This window comes from Pecten maximus, chromosome 10 (genome assembly GCF_902652985.1).
Source record: "Pecten maximus chromosome 10, xPecMax1.1, whole genome shotgun sequence".
NCBI lineage: Eukaryota > Metazoa > Mollusca > Bivalvia > Pectinida > Pectinidae > Pecten > Pecten maximus.
The window spans coordinates 44,026,190-44,050,260 of record NC_047024.1 but is presented as its reverse complement, the minus strand read 5'-3'; the positions used below and the strand labels follow the sequence as shown (position 1 = coordinate 44,050,260).

General features: G+C 35.3%; 1 protein-coding gene across 2 annotated transcripts; it reads left to right on the top strand.

Annotated features, from left to right (window-relative positions):
* The first annotated feature begins 13 nt into the window (after positions 1 to 13).
* On the top strand, positions 14 to 21,740 carry LOC117335571 (retinoic acid receptor alpha-like). Of its 2 annotated transcripts, none has more exons than XM_033895652.1 (8): positions 14 to 88; positions 1,825 to 1,997; positions 4,264 to 4,405; positions 14,902 to 15,108; positions 17,202 to 17,440; positions 18,075 to 18,306; positions 20,606 to 20,830; positions 21,356 to 21,740. In XM_033895652.1, exons 2-8 carry the CDS (start codon positions 1,905 to 1,907, stop codon positions 21,601 to 21,603), a joined length of 1,386 nt encoding a protein of 461 aa, XP_033751543.1. In that variant the 5' UTR covers positions 14 to 88; positions 1,825 to 1,904; the 3' UTR covers positions 21,604 to 21,740. The 2 variants fall into 2 exon arrangements, with proteins under 2 accessions (XP_033751543.1, XP_033751542.1); XM_033895651.1 differs by lacking the exon at positions 14 to 88 and adding an exon at positions 321 to 624.
* The last annotated feature ends 2,331 nt before the right edge of the window (positions 21,741 to 24,071 follow it).

The window sequence follows — 24,071 nt, the reverse complement described above, 5'->3', positions numbered from 1 at the left end:
CGTTTTGCCGACATCCAAAATTGACTAATTTGTGGGAAGATAACTCTATTTGTGATTGTGATTGCGAAGCAGATGACATATTTCACAGGTAAGAAACTCCCGTAACATTAGTTTGAAGATTTGGCATTAACTGAGCGTGTGTTATATACATGATTCCACACTTTTAAACAATTATGTAAACTATGATAATGTATTAAATCTACTCCGATCTCGACATGTTTTATTTGGCATCAGAGTCGTGTTACAGTCTGTCAACCCAGCGACCTCGTGATACAAAAAATACCCAACCTGATGAATTCAGTTGTTACTATATGTTCACGTTCTTCATACTGGTGTGAACCTTATATTGTTTTAACTGAGGTTTCGCAATATTTGTTATGGTGATCGAATCAATTTTAAATTCTTTTTGACAAGGAATTTTAGTCCATATGTACTCAGTACACGAATGTCTTTAATATGCCATACCGGATCTCCATTGACAATGTAGTGCTGAATCGTGACGATCATGTGTAAAGGGGTGTGGCGTGTTTGTTTTGGAACTTGTGTGATGTAATCAATAATCCTGATTCAACATAAATATTACAATAATAATTATCAAGCAGTCTGCCACATATTAAGCCAAAGGTCAGTGTTTGATTTTAACAACATAAATAACAGTATATTTTGTGCAAAACAGTGTATGAAATTATATATGAAAATTCCTTAGACAATATGTCTACAGAAAATTGAAATCCCACAGCCCAAGTCATTTTTCCATAGACCAATTTTTTAAAACATTGTTGAAAGTAGCATAAGTGTCAGGCAAATGCTTGCATCATCCAGCAATAACACACTGTTATGGATAAAATAAACTCTATTGTAAGCTCTGATTTCATATGATCATTTGTCAGAAAATAAGGGAATGTTGTTTTCATGAATTGTAAAGAATGTCAGGGCTCAAACTTTTCATAGCCAAATGGGGCCAACACTTTGAAATTTTACATAGACCAACCAGGTTTTCTATAGCCTCGGACCATCGGACCACCTTTACTTTCGAACACTGGCAAAATATAATTACACATACTGTATATACTATAGATATACTACTTTAAATAATATATTATTTATGTATGCTACAATTCAACTATTCATGATGTCTTCAACATTAATGATTGTATTTAGTAATACAGGCTTGATGCCTCATAAAGAGAATTTACTGGTAGTAGTATATCTCAACTAAACATGATGTGGTATTTTAGTAGTATAAGAATCTATGATGATGATGATTTATGATCCATGAAAGTTTGTGGCTGTTGAGTTAGCTAATACACTGCAATTCCTTCAACCAACTGGGACAAGTACTAGCTAAAATATGATCTCAGGATTCTAAGACTGGAAATATTAAATTTCACAACTATCATTGGAAGAATTGATATCTATAATCAGATTAATTCTAACTGCAACATATTCATATACTTAGCACTGAACTTTTTAAGATTTCCATCAGGTGATTGTAGGGAGAAAATTTCAATTCCCAGAAAGGAACATTTGGACATACTTTGAATACCTTATACAAAAATGTACTTTCAGTCACTGTGACAGTTGTCTTTTTCTGTAATTCTGTTTTTGAAATCAGCAATGATAGGGAAGTTTTACTGATAATTTATGTTTAAGATTTGGGTAGAAATTGAGTGTCCATTCTAAATGACTTCTGATTAATGAAAAGGATAAAAAAATATTTGCCTGGAAGTTATAAGATTCCAGGGACATATAAATAATCAGAATTTAAAAAATATATTAAACATCCGGTTTTACTTCATGATTGTTTTTCTTTCTTTCTTGTAGTTACATGAAACTACAGACTTGTGAATGAGGTGTTTGTGTGATGTGCCTGTGAGGATCACTTACCTGTTTACCTGTTGACGATGTCGGACCCTCTTACTCTGCCACCTTGTCGTATATGTACAGGTATTGCCACAGGGATACACTATGGCATTAATACCTGTGAAGCATGTAAGGTAAATATTCCCTTTATGTTTTTTATCATATTTACATAAATCACACAGGTACAAAATTATATTCATGGTGCTTGTAAATAAAAATAAAAATATAGGATTTGATATTTCTGTAAATAAAACTTACATCTATAGTAATGTTTGTAACAACACCACTCCTGTGAATTTGGTTGATAGTTTATCTGTACTTGACGTTGAATCCCTCATCTCACCCTCTCTTTCCCCAATATTGTTCTCCTTCACCCTCACTTAGTATATCCTCATAATAGCTCTCAGTTCTCCTTTATGTATCTCCCTTTCCCCATGCCAAGCTCTCTATACTCCCCATCCATGGAAGTCCCCTTTTCTTTCCCCATACCAAGCTCCCTATACTCCCCAATCCATGGGAGTTCCCCTTCTCTTTCCCCATACCAAGCTCCCTATACTCCCCAATCCATGGGAGTTCCCCTTCTCTTTCCCCATACCAAGCTCTCTATACTCCCCAATCTATGGGAGTTCCCCTTCTCTTTCCCCATACCAAGCTCCCTATACTCCCCAATCTAAGGGAGTTCCCCTTTTTTTTCCCCATACCAAGCTCCCTATACTCCCCAATCTAAGGGAGTTCCCCTTCTCTTTCCCCATACCAAGCTCTCTATACTCCCCAATCCATGGAAGTCCCCTTCCCTTTCCCCATGTCAAGCTCTCTATACTCCCCAATCTATGGGAGTTCACCTTCTCTTTCCCCATACCAATCTCTCTATACTCCCCAATACATGGGAGTTCCCCTTCCCTTTCTCCATGCCAAGCTCCCTATACTCCCCAATCTATGGGAGTTCACCTTCCCTGTCCCCATACCGAACTCTCTATACTCCCCATCCATGGGAGTTCCCCTTCCCTTTCACTATGCCAAGCTCTCTATACTCCAAAATCTATCGGAAGTCCCCTTCCCTTCCCCCATGCCAAGCTCTATATACTCCCCAATCTATGGGAGTTCCCCTTCCCTTCCCCAATGCCAAGCTCCCTATACTCCCCAATCTATGGGAGTTCCCCTTCCCTGTCCCCATACCAAACTCTCTATACTCCCCATCCATGGGAGATCCCCTTCCCTTTCACTATGCCAAGCTCTCTATACTCCAAAATCTATCGGAAGTTCCCTTCCCTTCCCCCATACCAAGCTCTCTATACTCCCCAATCCATGGGAGTTCCCCTTTTCTTTCCCCATACCAAGCTCTCTATACTCCCCATCCATGGGAGTTCCCCTTCTCTTTCTCCATGCCAAGCTCTCTATACTCCCCAATCTATGGGAGTTCCCCTTCTCTTTCCCCATACCAAGCTCTCTATTCTTCCCAATCCATGGGAGTTCCCCTTCTCTTTCCCCATACCAAGCTCTCTATACTCCCCAATCCACAGGAGACCAAGTTCACCTTCCATAGTGATGATTAAGAATGATTCACTAGTTCACTAGAGACGACTGTTTGATTAATGGCATGATAATTTTAGGTTTACCCCCAGGGGCTGAGGGGCTGGGCGAGAAAGTTGTCAAATTAGTGTACATTTCAACATCTTATTCTTCAGATAATTTGCTCTAGCAAATAGTGACTTCATTTTTAGCTCAACTGGTCCAAATGACCTATGCAAGCTTATTCGATAACATGAATATTTATTTCCTTGTTGATATGAAGTCAGATGTGTTTGATAATTGTTGATATGGTTCTGTTGACATGAGACATTTTGAGAATGGGATTATCCCAGATTTGACATAAATTTGCATGAGCTAGGTGTTGTCAATGAAGCAGAAGATGTTTACTCTTTCAGTACTTATTCTTGTACTTTTTCAAGGACCTCCATATTGTTCATATTTTGAAACCAGTATTTATCTGGCAATAAGCCTATGCCTGTTATTAAGCCTATGTCTTGCAATAAGCCCATGTCTGGTCATAAGCCCATGTCTGGCAATAAGCTGATGACTGTTAATAACTGATAAGCCATTATGGTAATAAGCCTATATCTGTTAAAAAGCCCATACGTGCTAATAAACCCATGCCTGGTGAAAAGCACATCTGTTTCTTTTGCAATTCAGTGGAAATGACAACTACAATTATTTCATTGTTCAGCAATAAGCCCAACCCACTTTGTTCCATAGTTTATGTGTTGGTCCTCTTCTTGCTGGACAATTACTGAAACCATACTTAGCAAACGAGGTGATTAATATCATTTGTGAAATCTTGTTTTGATCTGATTTTCTGACATACAACACTGATTATGCACTAGGTTTCTTTTTCTCACACAGGCTTTCTTTCGGCGTGCTTCAATGGAGAAGGATAAGTACCAATGTACGGCTGATTATAATTGTGTCATCACTGACAGACGACGGGGAAACTGCTCTGCTTGTCGTCTAAAGAAATGGTTTGATCTTGGAATGTCAAAAGGGGGCAAGTATATTTACTTACACTGTCTATAGGCCAGCAATGACTCCTCTCCTATTTTGGCAAATTAAATGTGAAGAGGCTTCATATCTATACTTGCTTATTAGCTCACAAGTTGAGCTTATGCTAAACATCTTCTGTCCATCAACAGTTTCTTCAAGCAACTTCTTAATTATCCATGATTGGAACATTGTACAGGTGATGGGACTGACCTGTCCAGGTGACTGATGGGTGGGGTCAAAAAGATGCAATGAAGTTGGGGGGTGGGGAGGTATACTGGAAACAGGTTGTCTATCTGTCTGTCAGCAACATTGTACTACTCCTCCTTAATTACTGAGGGAATGAAACTTGCTGTCAGTAATCCTTACACATTGTAGATGTGCATAATCTATATCAGTTTGAGTTATTTCCTGTTTCCTGAAAGTTATGTTCATTTAGGGTTGAAGGCAGGCTTACATCGGTTTCCCTTCAATAACTTCAGTAATTTTTAACGGATTAGCTCAAATCTTCATAGGCAAATTTATTGCCACAAGATTTCAGATAAGTTTGATAACCAAATTTATTCATGCATTATTTATAGAGTTATAATCCTTTGAAGATTTGCCAAAACAGATTCCACTCAATAACTTGTGTCGTGTGATATAACTCATTAACTTTGAGGGGACATAACTGATAGTGTTGGGGGACATAACCCATGGTGTCAGGGGACATAACTTAATGGTGTCTGGGGACGTAACTCATGATGTCAGGGGACATAACTTAAGGGTGTCAGGGTACATAACTCATGATGTCAGAGGACATAACTTATGGGTGTCTGGGGACATAACCCATGGTGTCTGGGGACATAACTTAAAGGTGTCAGGGGACATAACTCATGGGTGTCTGGGGACATAACTTATGGGTGTCAGGGGACATAACTTATGGGTGTCAGGGACATACCTTATGGTGTCTGGGGACATAACCCATGGTGTCTGGGGACATATAACCCATGGTGTCTGGGAACATAACTTAAGGGTGTCAGGGGACATAACTCATGGGTGTCTGGGGACATAACTTATGGGTGTCAGGGGACATAACTTATGGGTGTCTGGGGACATAACTTATGGGTGTCAGGGGACATAACTTATGGGTGTCAGGGGACATAACTTATGGGTGTCTGGGGACATAACTTATGGGTGTCTGGGGACATAACCCATTTATGTCAGGGTACATAACTCATTGAGTTGGGGGACTTAACTCATGGTGTCAGGGTACATAATTCACAGGTGTCGAGGGACATAACTAATGGTGTTGTTTTGGGGGGGGGGGGGGGGGGGGGGATAACTCTAAAAATAAAAATGGTGTCATAGCTCAAGGGTGTCAAGGGACATAACTCAAGGATAACTGGGGACATAGCTCATGGTATTTGGGGACATAACTCATGGTATTAGGGGACATAACACATGATGTTAGGGGACATAACACATGATGTTAGGGGACATAACTCAGAGTATTTGGGGACATAACTCATGGTATTTGGGGACATAACTCATGGTATTAGGGGACATAACTCATGGTATTAGGGGACATAACTTATTGGTGTCTGGAGACAACTCCTGGTGTCATAGGACATAACTTATGATGTCAGGGACACAACTCATGGTGTCAGGGGACATTACTCATGGTGTTGGGGACATACTCATGGCTTTGGGACATTACTCATGGTGTTGGGGACATACTCATGGCTTTGGGACATAACTCATGGTGTTGGGGGACATAACTCAAGGGTGTAATGTGTCTCCTTGTTCTCAAATTTCATATGTAGGTTCCCCTTGGTCCCTTGTATTGCATTTTGAGACCAATCTGAAAACAACATGGCCGACAGACAGCCATTATCGCTAAATCTCAAAGTTCATATATATGTTCCCCTTCTTTAAAAAGTACTGGAGGGATATTTCTCAATTTACACAGAGTAGTAAGAGGAAGGGAAAAATAGAGAGAAGATCACTCTGACTTAGAACCTATGACGTAGAACCTATAAAGATCATTCAATGGTGGGCGCCTGGCCAAGATCCTTCTGGGATCTCTTGTTTTAAAGATTTATTGGTAGTTGGTAAATTGGCAAATAAATAATTACCATTACTTTAAGGATGTTTACACCTCTGAAGAGTAAAACATTTCCTGTGTTAAATATTTTCTCCTATACATTTTTAAAAAGGGAGTTAATGACATGCAAGAATGATTAAATGTTGTGTACTTGTTTTTTTGGTATGATCTGTCAAAGATACCAATTGGACACAATATGCGATTTTAAATGAATTTTGCTGCTTTGATCGTTGATCATACAATATCTTTTAAATGTCAGATATTTATAAAAGCTTGCATAATTGACAAAATAGTATTTTGTTTAAAATAATGGAACTTTGATTTCTTTAATGTATACTTTTAACTCAGAAAATCAATTAAAATTACCCCTCCCCCGCTCAATATAAAAACTTCTTTATAAAATGTACATATAAAAATAGCATATATACATGTAAATATAACGTACATGTAAATATAACATACATGTAAACATAACGTACATGTAAATATAATGTACATACACACATAACGTACATGTAAACGTTACCAACTGTATCCCAGGGGACCAACTGAATCCCGGGGGACCAACTGAATCCCAGGGGACCAACTGTATACCAGGGGACCAACAGTATCCCAGGGGACCAACAGTATCCCAGGGGACCAACTGAATCAGTTCGCTATATCGATAGTTCATATTACGTGTATTACAAATTTTATTGTTTTTTCCTAAAAACTTCGCTGTATGAAAATATTAAAATAAAATTACAAGTAAGTACAAATTAAAAGCGATGCTATTATTTTAAGTCAGTTATAACTTTCTGCCGAAACTTTTCATGTGAGGCAAGTGTGTGCAAAGTACTAAAAGCATCTGACGTATCATTTTGGGACTCCAGAAAACGGCCTGTCTCATGTAAATAATCCCTCGCCGTAGCACCACTGGTTACGGAATGTTCCACCTTTGACTCTATTTTCTCCTCGTCTTCACTGTACGAAACGTTCATAACATCTTTTACAGCATCTGCATCAGTCATTTCCGTTGCGGTGACCTTTACCCCGGAAGTCTCGTTTTCATTAGCTCTAAGTCGCTTGATGATAAAGCCATTGCGAAACATACATGTACGGTGTACACACTAAGACATCTAAGAATGGATTAACAACTTAAAATAACATCTACAAAACAACTCACTTTATTCAGACGTCATCGAAAACATAACTCACCGATTCAATAGCCGTACTAATACATACCCCGAAACATGCCCTCGGGTGCCTCTCGATGACCCGGTCGTGATCACCAGGGCATGACTTACCTACTTCGGAAGATGGGTTCGTATTGTAGTGTTAAAATAACATGGAATTTCAGCCGACGGGACCGCTAAATTGGTTCGTTATAGACAATATTTTGCTATGTGAAATTCACAATATAATTACAGAATTACATAGAAGTAAGAGTACATAGAAGTAAGAGGGAGAATAGCTGGGGAAGCGGGATCAGTTCGCAATATCCATAAAATCGCTATAAGCGTGTTCGTACTAAACGTGTTTTACTGTATTTTACACATTGAAATAGAATCACAGACTTATATGTAGATCTATATCTGAGTATGCGTTTAAAACAATGGAGGCTGGATAGAAGGAAATTGTAAACATCCGGTACTACTGCGCATCAGGACAAAAATGTAAACATCCAGTACTACTACGCATAAGGACAAAAATGTAAACATCCGGTACTACTGCGCATCAGGACAAAAATGTAAACATCCGGTACTACTGCGCATAAGGACAAAAATGTAAACATCCGGTACTACTACGCATAAGGACAAAAATGTCAACATCCGGTACTACTGCGCATAAGGACAAAAATGTAAACATCCGGTACTACTGCGCATAAGGACAAAAATGTAAACATCCGGTACTACTACGCATAAGGACAAAAATGTAAACATCCGGTACTACTGCGCATAAGGACAAAAATGTAAACATCCGGTACTACTGCGCATAAGGACAAAAATGTAAACATCTGGTACTACTGCACATAAGGACAAAAATGTAAACATCCGGTACTACTACGCATAAGGACAAAAATGTAAACATCCGGTACTACTGCGCATAAGGACAAAAATGTAAACATCCGGTACTACTGCGCATAAGGACAAAAATGTAAACATCTGGCGGTGGCTGCACATATGAATAAGCTGTACAAAGTTTATCTTTGACCTCTAGCTGATTAGCAAAATTTTACATCATTAAGCATTTACATTCATCATGGATACAAATTTTATAAGCGCATGCATTTGCAAAACGATCTTCTGAATATAGTTCATTAGTTTGAGTAAAATTACGGACTTGTCTTGATATGTTTCTAAATCTGTGGGTTGAAGCAAATGTTTTAAAATCAACCATATTGGATTGAAAACAGAAGTAGGTGGTGCATGGTGAAAAAGTCACCAAATATGGGCATACACAGCAATTCTACTCTGGATTCTAATAAACGAACATTAATGTTCGTTTAAAAAGGTGCTTTATCACACCAGGATGTGGGGAAGAGACATATACTACACATGAATCAGTGCTGTACATCTATCAACAAAATCACTGCTGCATGTATGTTAGGATATGCATTATCAAACATTCAATTATTCAACTATTCACCAAAAAAATATGTAAGCTGTGTCTAAGCACATTTAGAACATGAACAAATTTTTTTTTCTTATTCTGCTTGCATCTGTTATAACAATACATTATCTGTTATAACAATACATTATCTGTTATAACAATACATTATCTATTATATTACAATACATTATCTGTTATATAACAATACATTATCTGTTATATCAATACATTATCTGTTATAACAATACATTATCTGTTATATCAATACATTATCTGTTATAACAATACATTATCTGTTATATCAATACATTATCTGTTATATTACAATACATTATCTGTTATATTACAATACATTATCTGTTATATAACAATACATTATCTGTTATAACAATACATTATCTGTTATATTACAATACATTATCTGTTATATTACAATACATTATCTGTTATATTACAATACATTATCTGTTATATTACAATACATTATCTGTTATATTACAATACATTATCTGTTATATTACAATACATTATCTGTTATAACAATACATTATCTGTTATAACAATACATTATCTGTTATAACAATACATTATCTATTATATTACAATACATTATCTGTTATAACAATACATTATCTGTTATAACAATACATTATCTGTTATAACAATACAGTATCTGTTATATCAATACATTATCTGTTATATTACAATACATTATCTGTTATATCAATACATTATCTGTTATATCAATACATTATCTGTTATAACAATACATTATCTGTTATAACAATACATTATCTGTTATAACAATACATTATCTGTTATATTACAGTACATTATCTGTTATATTACAATACATTATCTGTTATATCAATACATTATCTGTTATATTACAATACATTATCTGTTATATTACAATACATTATCTGTTATATCAATACATTATCTGTTATATTACAATACATTATCTGTTATATCAATACATTATCTGTTATATCAATACATTATCTGTTATAACAATACATTATCTGTTATATTACAATACATTATCTGTTATATTACAATACATTATCTGTTATAACAATACATTATCTGTTATATCAATACATTATCTGTTATAACAATACATTATCTGTTATATCAATACATTATCTGTTATATTACAATACATTATCTGTTATATTACAATACATTATCTGTTATAACAATACATTATCTGTTATATAACAATACATTATCTGTTATATAACAATACATTATCTGTTATAACAATACATTATCTGTTATAACAATACATTATCTGTTATAACAATACATTATCTGTTATATCAATACATTATCTGTTATAACAATACATTATCTGTTATAACAATACATTATCTGTTATAACAATACATTATCTGTTATATTACAGTACATTATCTGTTATATTACAATACATTATCTGTTATATCAATACATTATCTGTTATAACAATACATTATCTGTTATATCAATACATTATCTGTTATAACAATACATTATCTGTTATAACAATACATTATCTGTTATAACAATACATTATCTGTTATATTACAATACATTATCTGTTATATTACAATACATTATCTGTTATAACAATACATTATCTGTTATATCAATACATTATCTGTTATAACAATACATTATCTGTTATATCAATACATTATCTGTTATATTACAATACATTATCTGTTATATTACAATACATTATCTGTTATAACAATACATTATCTGTTATATAACAATACATTATCTGTTATAACAATACATTATCTGTTATAACAATACATTATCTGTTATATCAATACATTATCTGTTATATTACAATACATTATCTGTTATATTACAATACATTATCTGTTATATAACAATACATTATCTGTTATAACAATACATTATCTGTTATAACAATACATTATCTGTTATAACAATACATTATCTGTTATATTACAATACATTATCTGTTATATTACAATACATTATCTGTTATATTACAATACATTATCTGTTATATAACAATACATTATCTGATATAACAATACATTATCTGTTATAACAATACATTATCTGTTATAACAATACATTATCTGTTATAACAATACATTATCTGTTATAACAATACATTATCTGTTATATTACAATACATTATCTGTTATAACAATATATTATCTGTTATATTACAATACATTATCTGTTATAACAATACATTATCTGTTATAACAATACATTATCTGTTATAACAATACATTATCTGTTATATCAATACATTATCTGTTATATCAATACATTATCTGTTATATTGCAATACATTATCTGTTATATTACAATACATTATCTGTTATATTACAATACATTATCTGTTATATTACAATACATTGTCTGTTATAACAATACATTGTCTGTTATAACAATACATTATACATTATCTGTTATATTATAATACATTATACATTATCTGTTATAACAATACATTATCTGTTATAACAATACATTATCTGTTATATTACAATACATTATCTGTTATATCAATACATTATCTGTTATAACAATACATTATCTGTTATAACAATACATTATCTGTTATAACAATACATTATCTGTTATAACAATACATTATCTGTTATATTACAATACCTTATCTGTTATAACAATACATTATCTGTTATAACAATACATTATCTGTTATATTACAATACATTATCTGTTATATTACAATACGTTATCTGTTATATTACAATACATTATCTGTTATATTACAATACATTATCTGTTATAACAATACATTATCTGTTATAACAATACATTATCTGTTATATTACAATACATTATCTGTTATAACAATACATTATCTGTTATAACAATACATTATCTGTTATATCAATACATTATCTGTTATAACAATACATTATCTGTTATATTACAATACATTATCTGTTATATTACAATACATTATCTGTTATATTACAATACATTATCTGTTATATTACAATACCTTATCTGTTATAACAATACATTATCTGTTATAACAATACATTATCTGTTATATTACAGTACATTATCTGTTATAACAATACATTATCTGTTATATTACAATACATTATCTGTTATATTACAGTACATTATCTGTTATATTACAATACAGTATCTGTTATAACAATACATTATCTGTTATATTACAATACATTATCTGTTATATTACAATACATTATCTGTTATATTACAATACATTATCTGTTATAACAATACATTATCTGTTATAACAATACATTATCTGTTATATTACAATACATTATCTGTTATATTACAATACATTATCTGTTATATTACAATACATTATCTGTTATATTACAATACATTATCTGTTATAACAATACATTATCTGTTATAACAATACATTATCTGTTATATCAATAGATTATCTGTTATATTACAATACATTATCTGTTATATTACAATACATTATCTGTTATATTACAATACATTATCTGTTATATTACAGTACATTATCTGTTATATTACAATACATTATCTGTTATATCAATACATTATCTGTTATATTACAATACATTATCTGTTATATTACAGTACATTATCTGTTATATTACAATACATTATCTGTTATATTACAGTACATTATCTGTTATATTACAGTACATTATCTGTTATATCAATACATTATCTGTTATAACAATGAACGTTGGTAGGTAATTTCAGTAAGAGTAGCTACATATCAAATTCATTTTCAGGGTTTTGGGGTCAAAATCAAGGTCACTATTTCTATTTTTAGCAAGGCCAGTAGCTATAGGTGACATACATTACTTTTGCTATACCCAGCATGCTTGTTAATATATATATTGAATACTTGTGTAGGTAAAAAATTATACACCATATGGTAAATATCAATCACAATTGTCAAAGTTCAGTTTCCTTTTTGTTTTCAAGTAAACAAAATCACATTATTGTATTGAAACAGACGGTTTCAAACAATTATGTAGATGTCTATGATCTTATCTTATTTAAAGTATACTTCTACAAATATTCTTAATTATAGGTTTACAGATGAGTATCAACATATGTGGTATAATGACATACATTTACATTGTACCATTTTATAAAAAATTTGGTGGTCAAGGTTAAAGGTCGCAGATTGCACTTGGCCACATTTTAGCTTAGGCCAGGTGAGCAATGGTACATTGCTGGTGTCCCTTTTTCTATTTAAATGACTTCTTCTCAGTAACCAAGATTCCCAGAGTCAGGTTCCTGGGATGGAGTCCCAGAGTTTGTGAGCTATATTCTAGGTCACAGCTGTTAAAACCTGGTTAACAGGCCTAAAAGCATGATATTGGCTGATACATATAGGTAATTTGGATGAAGCCCAACAAAGTTTACAAAGAAAAATGGCATTTAAGGTCAAAGGGGTCAAATTTCTTTAAACCGTTAAAGGACTTCTTTTAGTTAATAAAAAGCCCTAGAACCATGATATTTGGCTGGTAGGTATGCAAAAAAAAAAAGAAAAAAAAGAAGAGATTTCATATTCAAGGTCACAGGTAAAATTTTTAAAAATTTGTTAAAACATTTAAACAACTTCTTCTCACAAACCAATAGTCTTATAATCATATTTTGGCAGGAATGTTCCTGGGATAAAGTCTAACAAAATCTGTATAAAGGAAAGACCACGAATTCAAAGTCACAGAGGTCAAATTTGTTAACACATATAAAGGAATTCTTCTGATTAAATCAAAGGCAGGGAATCATCAAAGAAGTGAATACCTTGTGAACAATGCAGGCCCATTGGGCCTCTTGAAGTAAAAAAAAGAGAAAAAGAAAGGCTATTATTTGGATCGACATTATCACTCTGAAGGAGTGTATGAGTGTATTCTGTAGACAGTGTTAAACAGGACTCGCTATCTTTCTCTCCAACAGGGGTAAGATATAGAACAATCATGCGACCAAGTCATGGGAACACGATAATCATATGTTCAATTGTTGATAGGTGAACATTTGTCTTTGTAGTCAGTCATAATTAGATTATTTGTAGATTTTTGGAATGTGTGTTCCATGTACAATATCTAAATCATTTTTTGTAGCATTCAATCATTTTGTAGCTGATTTTTGATTGTCAGTAGTATAATTGTAATCTCTGCTGTACCATGGGCCGGCCTGAGCTTATGGAAGATTAAAAAAAATGTACCAGATGGTACCTACGATACAGGGTTGTTATGAAGTCTGTCAGATACCTCACACTTTCTGAGTTGTGATATACTTGATGTTGAAATCTTTCATTAGCCGAGCTTATGTCATACATTGGCATCTGGTATATTTGACTGGAAGCCTAGATGGTGGAGGAGCTGACCCCTCAGGGGCTCAAGGGTGGAGCCAAAAGGAGGTGATTTGCCTATAATGTTATAGGGACTATCTTTGGAACTAAGGATCATTTTGACTGGTAGCATCCCTAAGTACTGGGGATTCGAAATTCTACAAAACATGTGGTTGATCTCCCCTCTCCCCCCACCTTCACCCACCTCTCCAGGAGGCTGTAGAATGGAGCTCAAAAGGGAAAATATAGCAAAGTCCTTCTACTGTTAGAATGAAATGAAAGATGGTCTGAAGCATCCTTGGGTGAAAGTGGATCAATTTTGTTTTTAAATGCTTTGTAGGGGACCTGAGGGGTGGGGTCAAATTTTCCTTAATTTCAATTTTTTTTTTCTGTAGCAAATACAGGATTTTGCAATAATGTGACTCTTGTCAGCATCAATCCAAATTACCGTATTATATTCTGTGAAGTAATCCAAATTGTATAATTTCAGCTGTACGACATGGTCGCTATACAATTGCCATCCGTACTAAGACTATCATGGAGGTCAAGCGTCTGGAGGGAAAGGATGCAGTGTCTAGCTCCGACCACGACCAGGCCTTGGGGATCAAGTCAAAAAAATCCAGCAGTGGGTCAGATGACTCTGATTCTGTCACGTCTACATCACAGCCTACAAAACTCCTGTCAAGTCCTACTGCAGGTGAGGGGTCATAGGTCACATAACTCCAATCTAGTTCAACTACAGGTCAGGGGTCATAGGTGAACAAACCTCACACCTAGTTCTACTACTGTACTCGACACGCATTAAGCCACCCATCCCAAGTAGGAAATAAAGGGATTTTGAAAGAAGAGGGCTTATTGCCGAATGTTGGCCTGTTTTCAAAATAGGTTTCTTACCAATGACGTTTTTTGGCAATTAAAAATACCTTAAAATAGGAAAGGCTATTGGCGAGTATTTTGGTGTATTGTAAATTTATGCCAACCCATTAAAATGTATGTTAGGCTTCTGTCAGTAAAATGCATTCACAGTAATAATTACCAATATTTTAGTGTTATTTTTAGCTCATCGTCTCATGCCAGCTAGCCACTCTTACCACGATGCATATCTTAAATAGAATATAACACTACATGGCATTCAATGTGTGTAAATTATTCTGCCGGACAGTACTGATGAGGGTTATTTTTGTGTCTTTCGTGGATTGTTAGCTCACCTCCCCGAAGGGCAAATGAGCTTATGCTGTGGTGCGGCGTCCGTCTGTCCGGCATTAACTTTTTCATTTTAACAACTTCTTCTAAATAACCAAGAGGCCCATGAACTTGATATTAGGCATGTAGCATACTGGGATGAAGAGCTACAAAGTATGTTCAGATGAATGACCTTGACCTTCATTCAAGGTCACAGGGGTCAAATAGGTTAAAATCTTCAAACAACTTCTTTTCAATAACCAAGATGCCCAGGGACTTGATATTATTCCTGTAGCATGCTAGAGTGAATGGCTACCAAGTTTTTACAAGTGAATGACCTTGACTTACATTCAAGGTTACATTGGTCAAATAGGGCAAAATCTTTAAACAACTTCTTCTTAATAACCAAGAGGACTAGGGACTTGATAGTGGGCCTGTAGCATGCTGGGCTGAAGGCCTACAAAGTTTGTTCAATTGAATTACCTTGACCTGCATTCAAGGTCACATGGGGCAAATAGGCTAAAATCTTCAAACAATGATTGCCCAGTAGCCAAGAGATATGATATGAGGTCAATAGTATGCTGGAATGAAGGGCTAGACAATTTATTTACATGAATTATAAACCTAGGCTAATCTGATATTTGAATAAAGTGGTAATCATAAAAGTATCAGCTGAAATTACATAGATCAACTTTAAAGTTGCTGTAGAGCCAGGTGAGCGATACAGGCCAATTGAGCCTCTTGTCTATGTTATGAGCTTTGTGTTAATACCATAAATTTGCAATATAAGTCATAAAAAAAAAAAAATTCTCTGATTTGTTTATGTCCCACATTAAATTACCTACACTTTGCACGTCAACTTACGAAAACTTCCAAAAACAGATTCTTTTTAAAAACTAATCGCCTCTTGATACAAATCAAAACAGTGATGTACAGAATTGATCCTTCTTTAATAAATCAATGAAAAACTTCCCAATACCAACCCCTCTGAATTCAAAATACTGAGTCAATTTTGTGTCCAGAATGGTTAAAATATATCAGTATTTACTTTTGTAACCCAGTTACAGGTGTGACATGGTATTTTGAAGCATGGTGAAATGAGCCGGGGTCAAAATACCATAATGACCCCCGCCCCCTATGGTAAAGTGAAGCCACCTTATAATTTGCTTTTAATTGACTTTCCTTAACACAATTTTTTATCAGTTAGCGTAGTTATTTCTCTTAACCTGATAAAAAAAGATAAGGTGAGGTGGGGCGCTTCACTTTACCATGGCCATGGTAAAGTGAAGCATTTCACTATTTTCTGACTAATTCACTTTTTGTCACCAAATCATTTTTAAATTACATTGTTTAATTCCTCTTAACACATTAACACACAAAAAATGTGTGGGGGTCAGGAAATTTAGGGTGGGGTGGGGCGCTTCACTTTACCATAGCCATCTCGTATAGCTGTTTCTCTTGAGGATAAAAATCATTCATGGCAAGGTGAGGATTTCTACCTACCTGGAACATTGCTGTTAATGACGATGTCAGGACTGTGTTGGTTCTCCTGTATTATCTACTGTCTCTATGAGTATGTGTAATTGTGCCATTTGGATATCTTTCCAGAAAAGAGGAGGAGGAAGAAGAGAAAGAGTAAGCGATTGAAGGAGAACCAATTTCATGTGGAAGGGCCTGTGGTATCTGATTTTACTGTAAATTCCACCGTGCTAGACGACCAGACTCTGGGGGAGGCTGAAATGCAAGAAATTGTCAACCTCCTTGTTACCGCACAGGAAAAAATTTACCCAAACCTCATCAATTACTTCAACAAAGACTTCAATGAAAAACTGCAAAATGATTACTTTGTAAGTATGTTGTTGTTTGAATGTTCGTAAGTATTAGTCCTGTTGAAACTGGGGCATAATGGTTTATATGTGGGCTGATCAGTACTCAGTTTGTGTGGGGGCTGATCAGTATTTGGTAAGTTTGTGTGGGGACTGATCAGTACTCAGTTTGTGTGGGGGCTGATCAGTACTCAGTAAGTTTGTGTGGGGACTGATCAGTACTCAGTTTGTGTGGGGGCTGATCAGTACTCGGTAAGTTTGTGTGGGGACTGATCAGTACTCAGTTTGTGTGGGGGCTGATCAGTACTCAGTAAGTTTGTGTGGGGACTGATCAGTACTCAGTTTGTGTGGGGGCTGATCAGTACTCGGTAAGTTTGTGTGGGGACTGATCAGTACTCAGTTTGTGTGGGGGCTGATCAGTACTCAGTTAGTTTGTGTGGGGACTGATCAGTACTCAGTTTGTGTGGGGGCTGATCAGTACTCAGTAAGTTTGTGTGGGGACTGATCAGTACTCAGTTTGTGTGGGGGCTGATCAGTACTCAGTAAGTTTGTGTTTAGGCATTTTATAGCATTGCTGGTTTTGTTTCACCAGTGTTTGTGATTGACATAGAAATTTTGGTGTACTAACAAAATGTCAACTTTCTGTTAATGATAGGATAGTTATACACTACGCAAGGAAATGTTTGGATTGAAAACTGGCACCATTAGTACAGAGGAGCATCGCAGATTATACAACATGACGGGGATTGATATCGACGATCGGTTGGCGAAGCTAGAAAAAACTGCTGGTCACATTCAACGTAGTATCATCAAGTACATAACTTTTGCCAAAGTCATCCCTGGGTTTACCAACCTGTCAGACACAGACAAACTCTCACTCATAAAAGGTAAGTTGATAAAATGTACATTTATTTGGTAATATACATTGAATCCTAATGTTAGACATTTAAAGCCTTATGTTATGTGAACATGTTTAAGAAGTTGTTGTTAGGGATTATATAAAATTCTATCTACAAGGTATACATACATAACATATATTGATTTTTCACTTCTTTGTTTGCTTCCATATATTGTTAAGAAAAATCAGAAGACATCTGATCAAATCTCCCCTAGTTCTACCTACTAAGGGTATTATATAGCAATCTATACAGTGGTGTTCAATATGAAAGGTATAGTATTGAACACCATTGGCTAGCTAAGTGTCACAATATGAAAGGTATATTATTGAACACCATTGGCTAGCTAAATGTCACAATATGAAAGGTATATTATTGAACACCATTGGCTAGCTAAGTGTCACAATATGAAAGGTATAGTATTGAACACCATTGGCTAGCTAAGTGTCACAATATGAAAGGTATAGTATTGAACACCATTGGCTAGCTAAGTGTCACAATATGAAAGGTATAGTATTGAACACCATTGGCTAGCTAAGTGTCACAATATGAAAGGTATATTATTGAACAACATTGGCTAGCTAAGTGTCACAATATGAAAGGTATAGTATTGAACACCATTGGCTAGCTAAGTGTCACAATATGAAAGGTATATCATTGAACACCATTGGCTAGCTAAGTGTCACAATATGAAAGGTATATTATTGAACACCATTGGCTAGCTAAGTGTTTTGTCAGGTGTCATCTGTGTAGTCATCGATCCCAGAGGTCCTTACACACATATACACCTTCAAGGTCATCAGGTCAGAGGTCAAGGTAGAAAATTGAGGTCAAATTTTGCATCTTTTCATTGGTAAACATTTTGTTATGCAATGATGAAGCAAAGTTGTTCAACATTAAACAAGGAGTCGACTGACCAAAGGAACAGATCATTAGGTCCGAGGTCATGGGTTCAAAGGTCAAGGTCAAATTTTATACATTTTAACTTATGAACACTTTATTATAAAGCAATGCTCATTGGAATAAATAAAGCAATCAACTGAACGAATTTCAAGGTTTTGAAATTTAACAATTTACAAATGAAGATTGTACCAGTATTTACATTTCTGTTAGCCCAGCAACTATGGAGGTGAAAGGAAATAAAGAGTCACATCGTTGTAAATGGAAAATGTATATTTTGCTTTCTTACAATTCTTCCAAATGCAAATGTCAACTTCAGCTTTATGGGTAGATGTCTTTTTTGATGATTATGGGGGATATATCACCACAATACGCCCTTGCTGACCTGATATGGTAAACATACATTCCAAGCTATATCAGTCAGTGGTTCAGCTTTTACCACAAAAATATCCCCAGGTTTTGTGTTGCTTTTGTGTAACAATAACATGTTTGAGAGAAATAAAGTTATAAAACAATTCAGTGTTTCAAATCAATGCTGAAAGATGTTTTAATTTAAGTGAGCGAAGGAAGACTATTCTGGGAAGAAATTTTGTTGACAAATAATGATTATCCATGATGTTACACACTAATCCAGCCACCATCTAATCCAGTTATTCACTCTGTGGCCTGGATAATCCAGCCACCATCTAATCCAGTTATCCCACTCTGTGGCCTGGATAATCCAGCCACCATCTAATCCAGTTATCTGTCTCTGTGGCCTGGATAATCCAGCCACAATCTAATCCAGTTACCCCACTCTGTGGCCTGGATAATCCAGCCACCATCTAATCCAGTTACCCCACTCTGTGGCCTAGATAATCCAGCCACCATCTAATCCAGTTATCTGTCTCTGTGGCCTGGATAATCCAGCCACCATCTAATCCAGTTACCCCACTCTGTGGCCTGGATAATCCAGCCACCATCTAATCCAGTTATCTGTCTCTGTGGCCTGGATAATCCAGCCACCATCTAATCCAGTTATCTGTCTCTGTGGCCTGGATAATCCAGCCACCATCTAATCCAGTTACCCCACTCTGTGGCCTGGATAATCCAGCCACCATCTAATCCAGTTATCTGTCTCTGTGGCCTGGATAATCCAGCCACCATCTAATCCAGTTATCCGTCACTCTGGCCTGGATAATCCAGCCACCATCTAATCCAGTTATCTGTCTCTGTGGCCTGGATAATCCAGCCACCATCTAATCCAGTTACCCCACTCTGTGGCCTGGATAATCCAGCCACCACCTTTAGTATCTAGTTCTATACATCGGGTGCCACACTAACCTAATTTACATGTAAAATAACTTAGAGATTCCACAGCTTATTATTTATTGTGTATTTGTTTTTCTAGCCTCTAGGTTTGAGTATTGGATCCTGGGTCACTACCTTCACATGAACCCTGACCTAGGGGTCAATGTAGGTGTGGAGATCAAGTTTCATCGTGAGGAAAGCATACATTACTGGGGCTCAGAGGATATAGTCAATAGTCAGGAACAGTTTGCACGCATCATGCACAAACTTGCCTTATCCTATGAAGAAATTGCTGTGCTGAGGGCGATTGTGATTGTTTTTCGAGGTAAGTGTTTGATTAATTATTTCGAGGTAAGTGTTTGATTAATTATTTCGAGGTAAGTGTTTGATTGATTATTTCGAGGTAAGTGTTTGATTGATTATTTCGAGGTAAGTGTTTGATTAATTATTTCGAGGTAAGTGTTTGATTAATTATTTCGAGGTAAGAGTTTGATTGATTATTTCGAGGTAAGAGTTTGCTTAATTATGCTGGGGACAATTGTGATTGTGTTTTGAATGTATTGCAAATTATAGTAATTATTATTTCCCTTGATTAAGTTGGCTACAGTAGTATTACATTTATATAGAGATCAAATAGTTGTTGCAGGATTCTGGGGAGTGCATGGTTACCTGAAATTGAATATCATGCAGTTTATCTCTTCCTCTCTTTCTCCATTTTGAGAAAAAACTATAGCTAATTATATATTGTCCCTCCCCCCTCCCTCTCCATCTCTCCCTCCCTCCAATGCATTTCATATTACTACATAATGTTTTTCAGGATGATAAGTTCAGATTATTTTCTTTCCTTCAGACCGCTGTCCTCTAGACGACCCAGACCAAGTAGAACGGATACAATGGCCTTTGATTCAGTGTCTCAAGTATGTCATCCAGAAGGTGCACCCCGGGGACCACAGGCGATTCCATACCTACATATCTAAACTTGTCGATCTACGCACTCTTACTGAAATCAACCGTAAATCCAACAAGATGCTGGATGAATTCCAAGCAACTATCTGTAAAAATTACCCTCTTGTTTACGAATGTCTGTGCAACATTTGAAACCTCTGTGCTGGACACAGGATGGTTGTTGTAATTTTTTAATCACCAAAACTGTTAATCAGAAAAGACAATAATAATTTCACATTCAATGTAGATAATCTAGCTGAATGATGAAAGATGTAATGTGGAATCTTGAGGAAAAAAAATCCTGTCATCCTCTTTATGTTTGAATATTGAATTTGAATATTTTGAATTGTGATAAATAGAATCTTATATTGGTATATAGCTTCTAAAATAAAAAAGGTGTTAGAGTCTTGTTTAATAAATCTGAAATAGAAACTGCTGTATCATCTCTTGGGGAGGAACTCCCAGAAAAGTCAGTAACTGCCTCCACATTTACTCATGCTATTAAAAAATAACATTCTAAATAACCCAGTAATGGCAAAAAAACTATGTTACAGGTTCACAAGTGTTCAGGATAACTTCACAAAACTTTCTATAAACATCATTCAAGTGGTCTAGTATGGAGCAGTCTTTCAGTTTCAATAGTTTTGCATCCCCTATGAAACATGTTTGTGGATAGTATTAAATTTGGCTCTGTTTGTGCATCCGTCCGACTACATTTCCATTACTCTAAAACTGTTAAGGATAACTTTACGAAACCTGCATTCCTTTAGTGGTTTAATGATGCCTTTTGATATGGAGTGATTTGTATTTTACATAATTATTGGTTAAAAAACCTGAAGATTGCACTTTTATATAAACAACCAAATTCATACATGTATGGGTATATTCCATTCCTTTAGCAGGATGTGGATTATTAACAACTGTGTGTTCTTGTCATGGTTACGTGGATACAAATAGTCAGTCATTAAAGGATTTCAAGAGCATATTACCGAGACCCTTTCAAATAATTCTACAGAACGTCCTACACACATCAATTGAGTAGTCTATAGTAGTGCTATCTGCTAAAGGGCATGCTCAGTTCTGTAAACAATGATTCCAGTGTTTCTAGAACATATTTATGTAAGCTCAGTGGGATGTCATGCCACTGACTGGGCCCCCATGGCAAGGGATCTGAACATCTCGCATACTTCACAAGGTTATCCCGCAGTTGCTAGGGAAACGATAAATTTATCTCACACGATGTAAAGATAGCTAGCGCACGCTAATATGACACTATTCACAATAACAAAATGTCATCATTTTACTTTGAGTAACCATTTTGAAAATGATGATGTCATCAATTTTGATGCACATTCCAAGGAATATTGTAGATGGCGCGATGAAAAACTTTCATAAAAACTTACATTTGCTTGTAGGTATGTGAGAAAAATAATCAATCATGGGTCTGTTCCACGAACAAGGATATCTCGACCCTCGTGTAAGAGTTTGGCTGGCCAGCACTCGGTAAGCCTCGTGCTGACTGGCCAAACTCTTACACTCGGGTTGAGATATCCCTGTCCACGGAACAGACCCATGTTAGATTTTATTAACCTAAACAAAAATTCAATATGTGTGCGCAGCCTGTTATTTAAACTTAACTGTATCAATACAATGTAAACAGAACCTCATTCTGACATGTTGAGACAAAGACGTTATAATAATGATAATAAACATGAACAGAACCTCATTCGGACACGTTGAGACAAGGACGTTATAATAATGATAATAAACATGAGGAAGAGATAGGGATGTCCTTTACAGTGGGAAAGAGTTTAACATACAAATTAAAAACGTAGGTTTTAAAATTCTTTCTTCTTCTGTAGAAATGTAGTGTTTCCCTTTAGTTACTGCAATAACCAGATAGTTACAGGACCATTAGGCCTTTTTCTAGTATTTTAATGCACCTGCCAGAAAAGTGAATGAGTGTATGCTGTGGTGCAGCATTAATTGTTTTAATTAGTCGGGCTGGCCTGGCTGCTTTCACTTTTCCATTGAATCAAATTCTTCAAAATCATAATCTTAAATTATTTTTCCTGGATATGAAATCCCAGTATTGTGATATTTGACATATACCAGTAGCTGTGTGAGAACGGGGATTGATTTTGGGTTGAAATTTTCACTTCACAAGCTATGAAACAGATGAGTGATACAGGTTCATTGGGCCTCTTTTTAGTCAACAGGAGAATTTTTTTTACACTGAGGCCCATAATTATTATTGTGATTGTGTTTTGCTAATTCCTACAAACAGTAGAGTACTAATTCTGTTAATAAGTCTAATCAGGTCCCCATCATATGTACCCTATAGACTTACACAGGTCCCCATCATATGTACCCTATAGACTTAAATAGGTCCCCATCATATGTACCCTATAGACTTACACAGGTCATCATCATATGTACCCTATAGACTTACACAGGTCCCCATCATATGTACCCAACAGACTTAAATAGGTCCCCATCATATGTACCCTATAGACTTACACAGGTCCCCATCATATGTACCCTATAGACTTACACAGGTCACCATCATATGTACCCTACAGACTTAAATAGGTCCCCATCATATGTACCCTATAGACTTA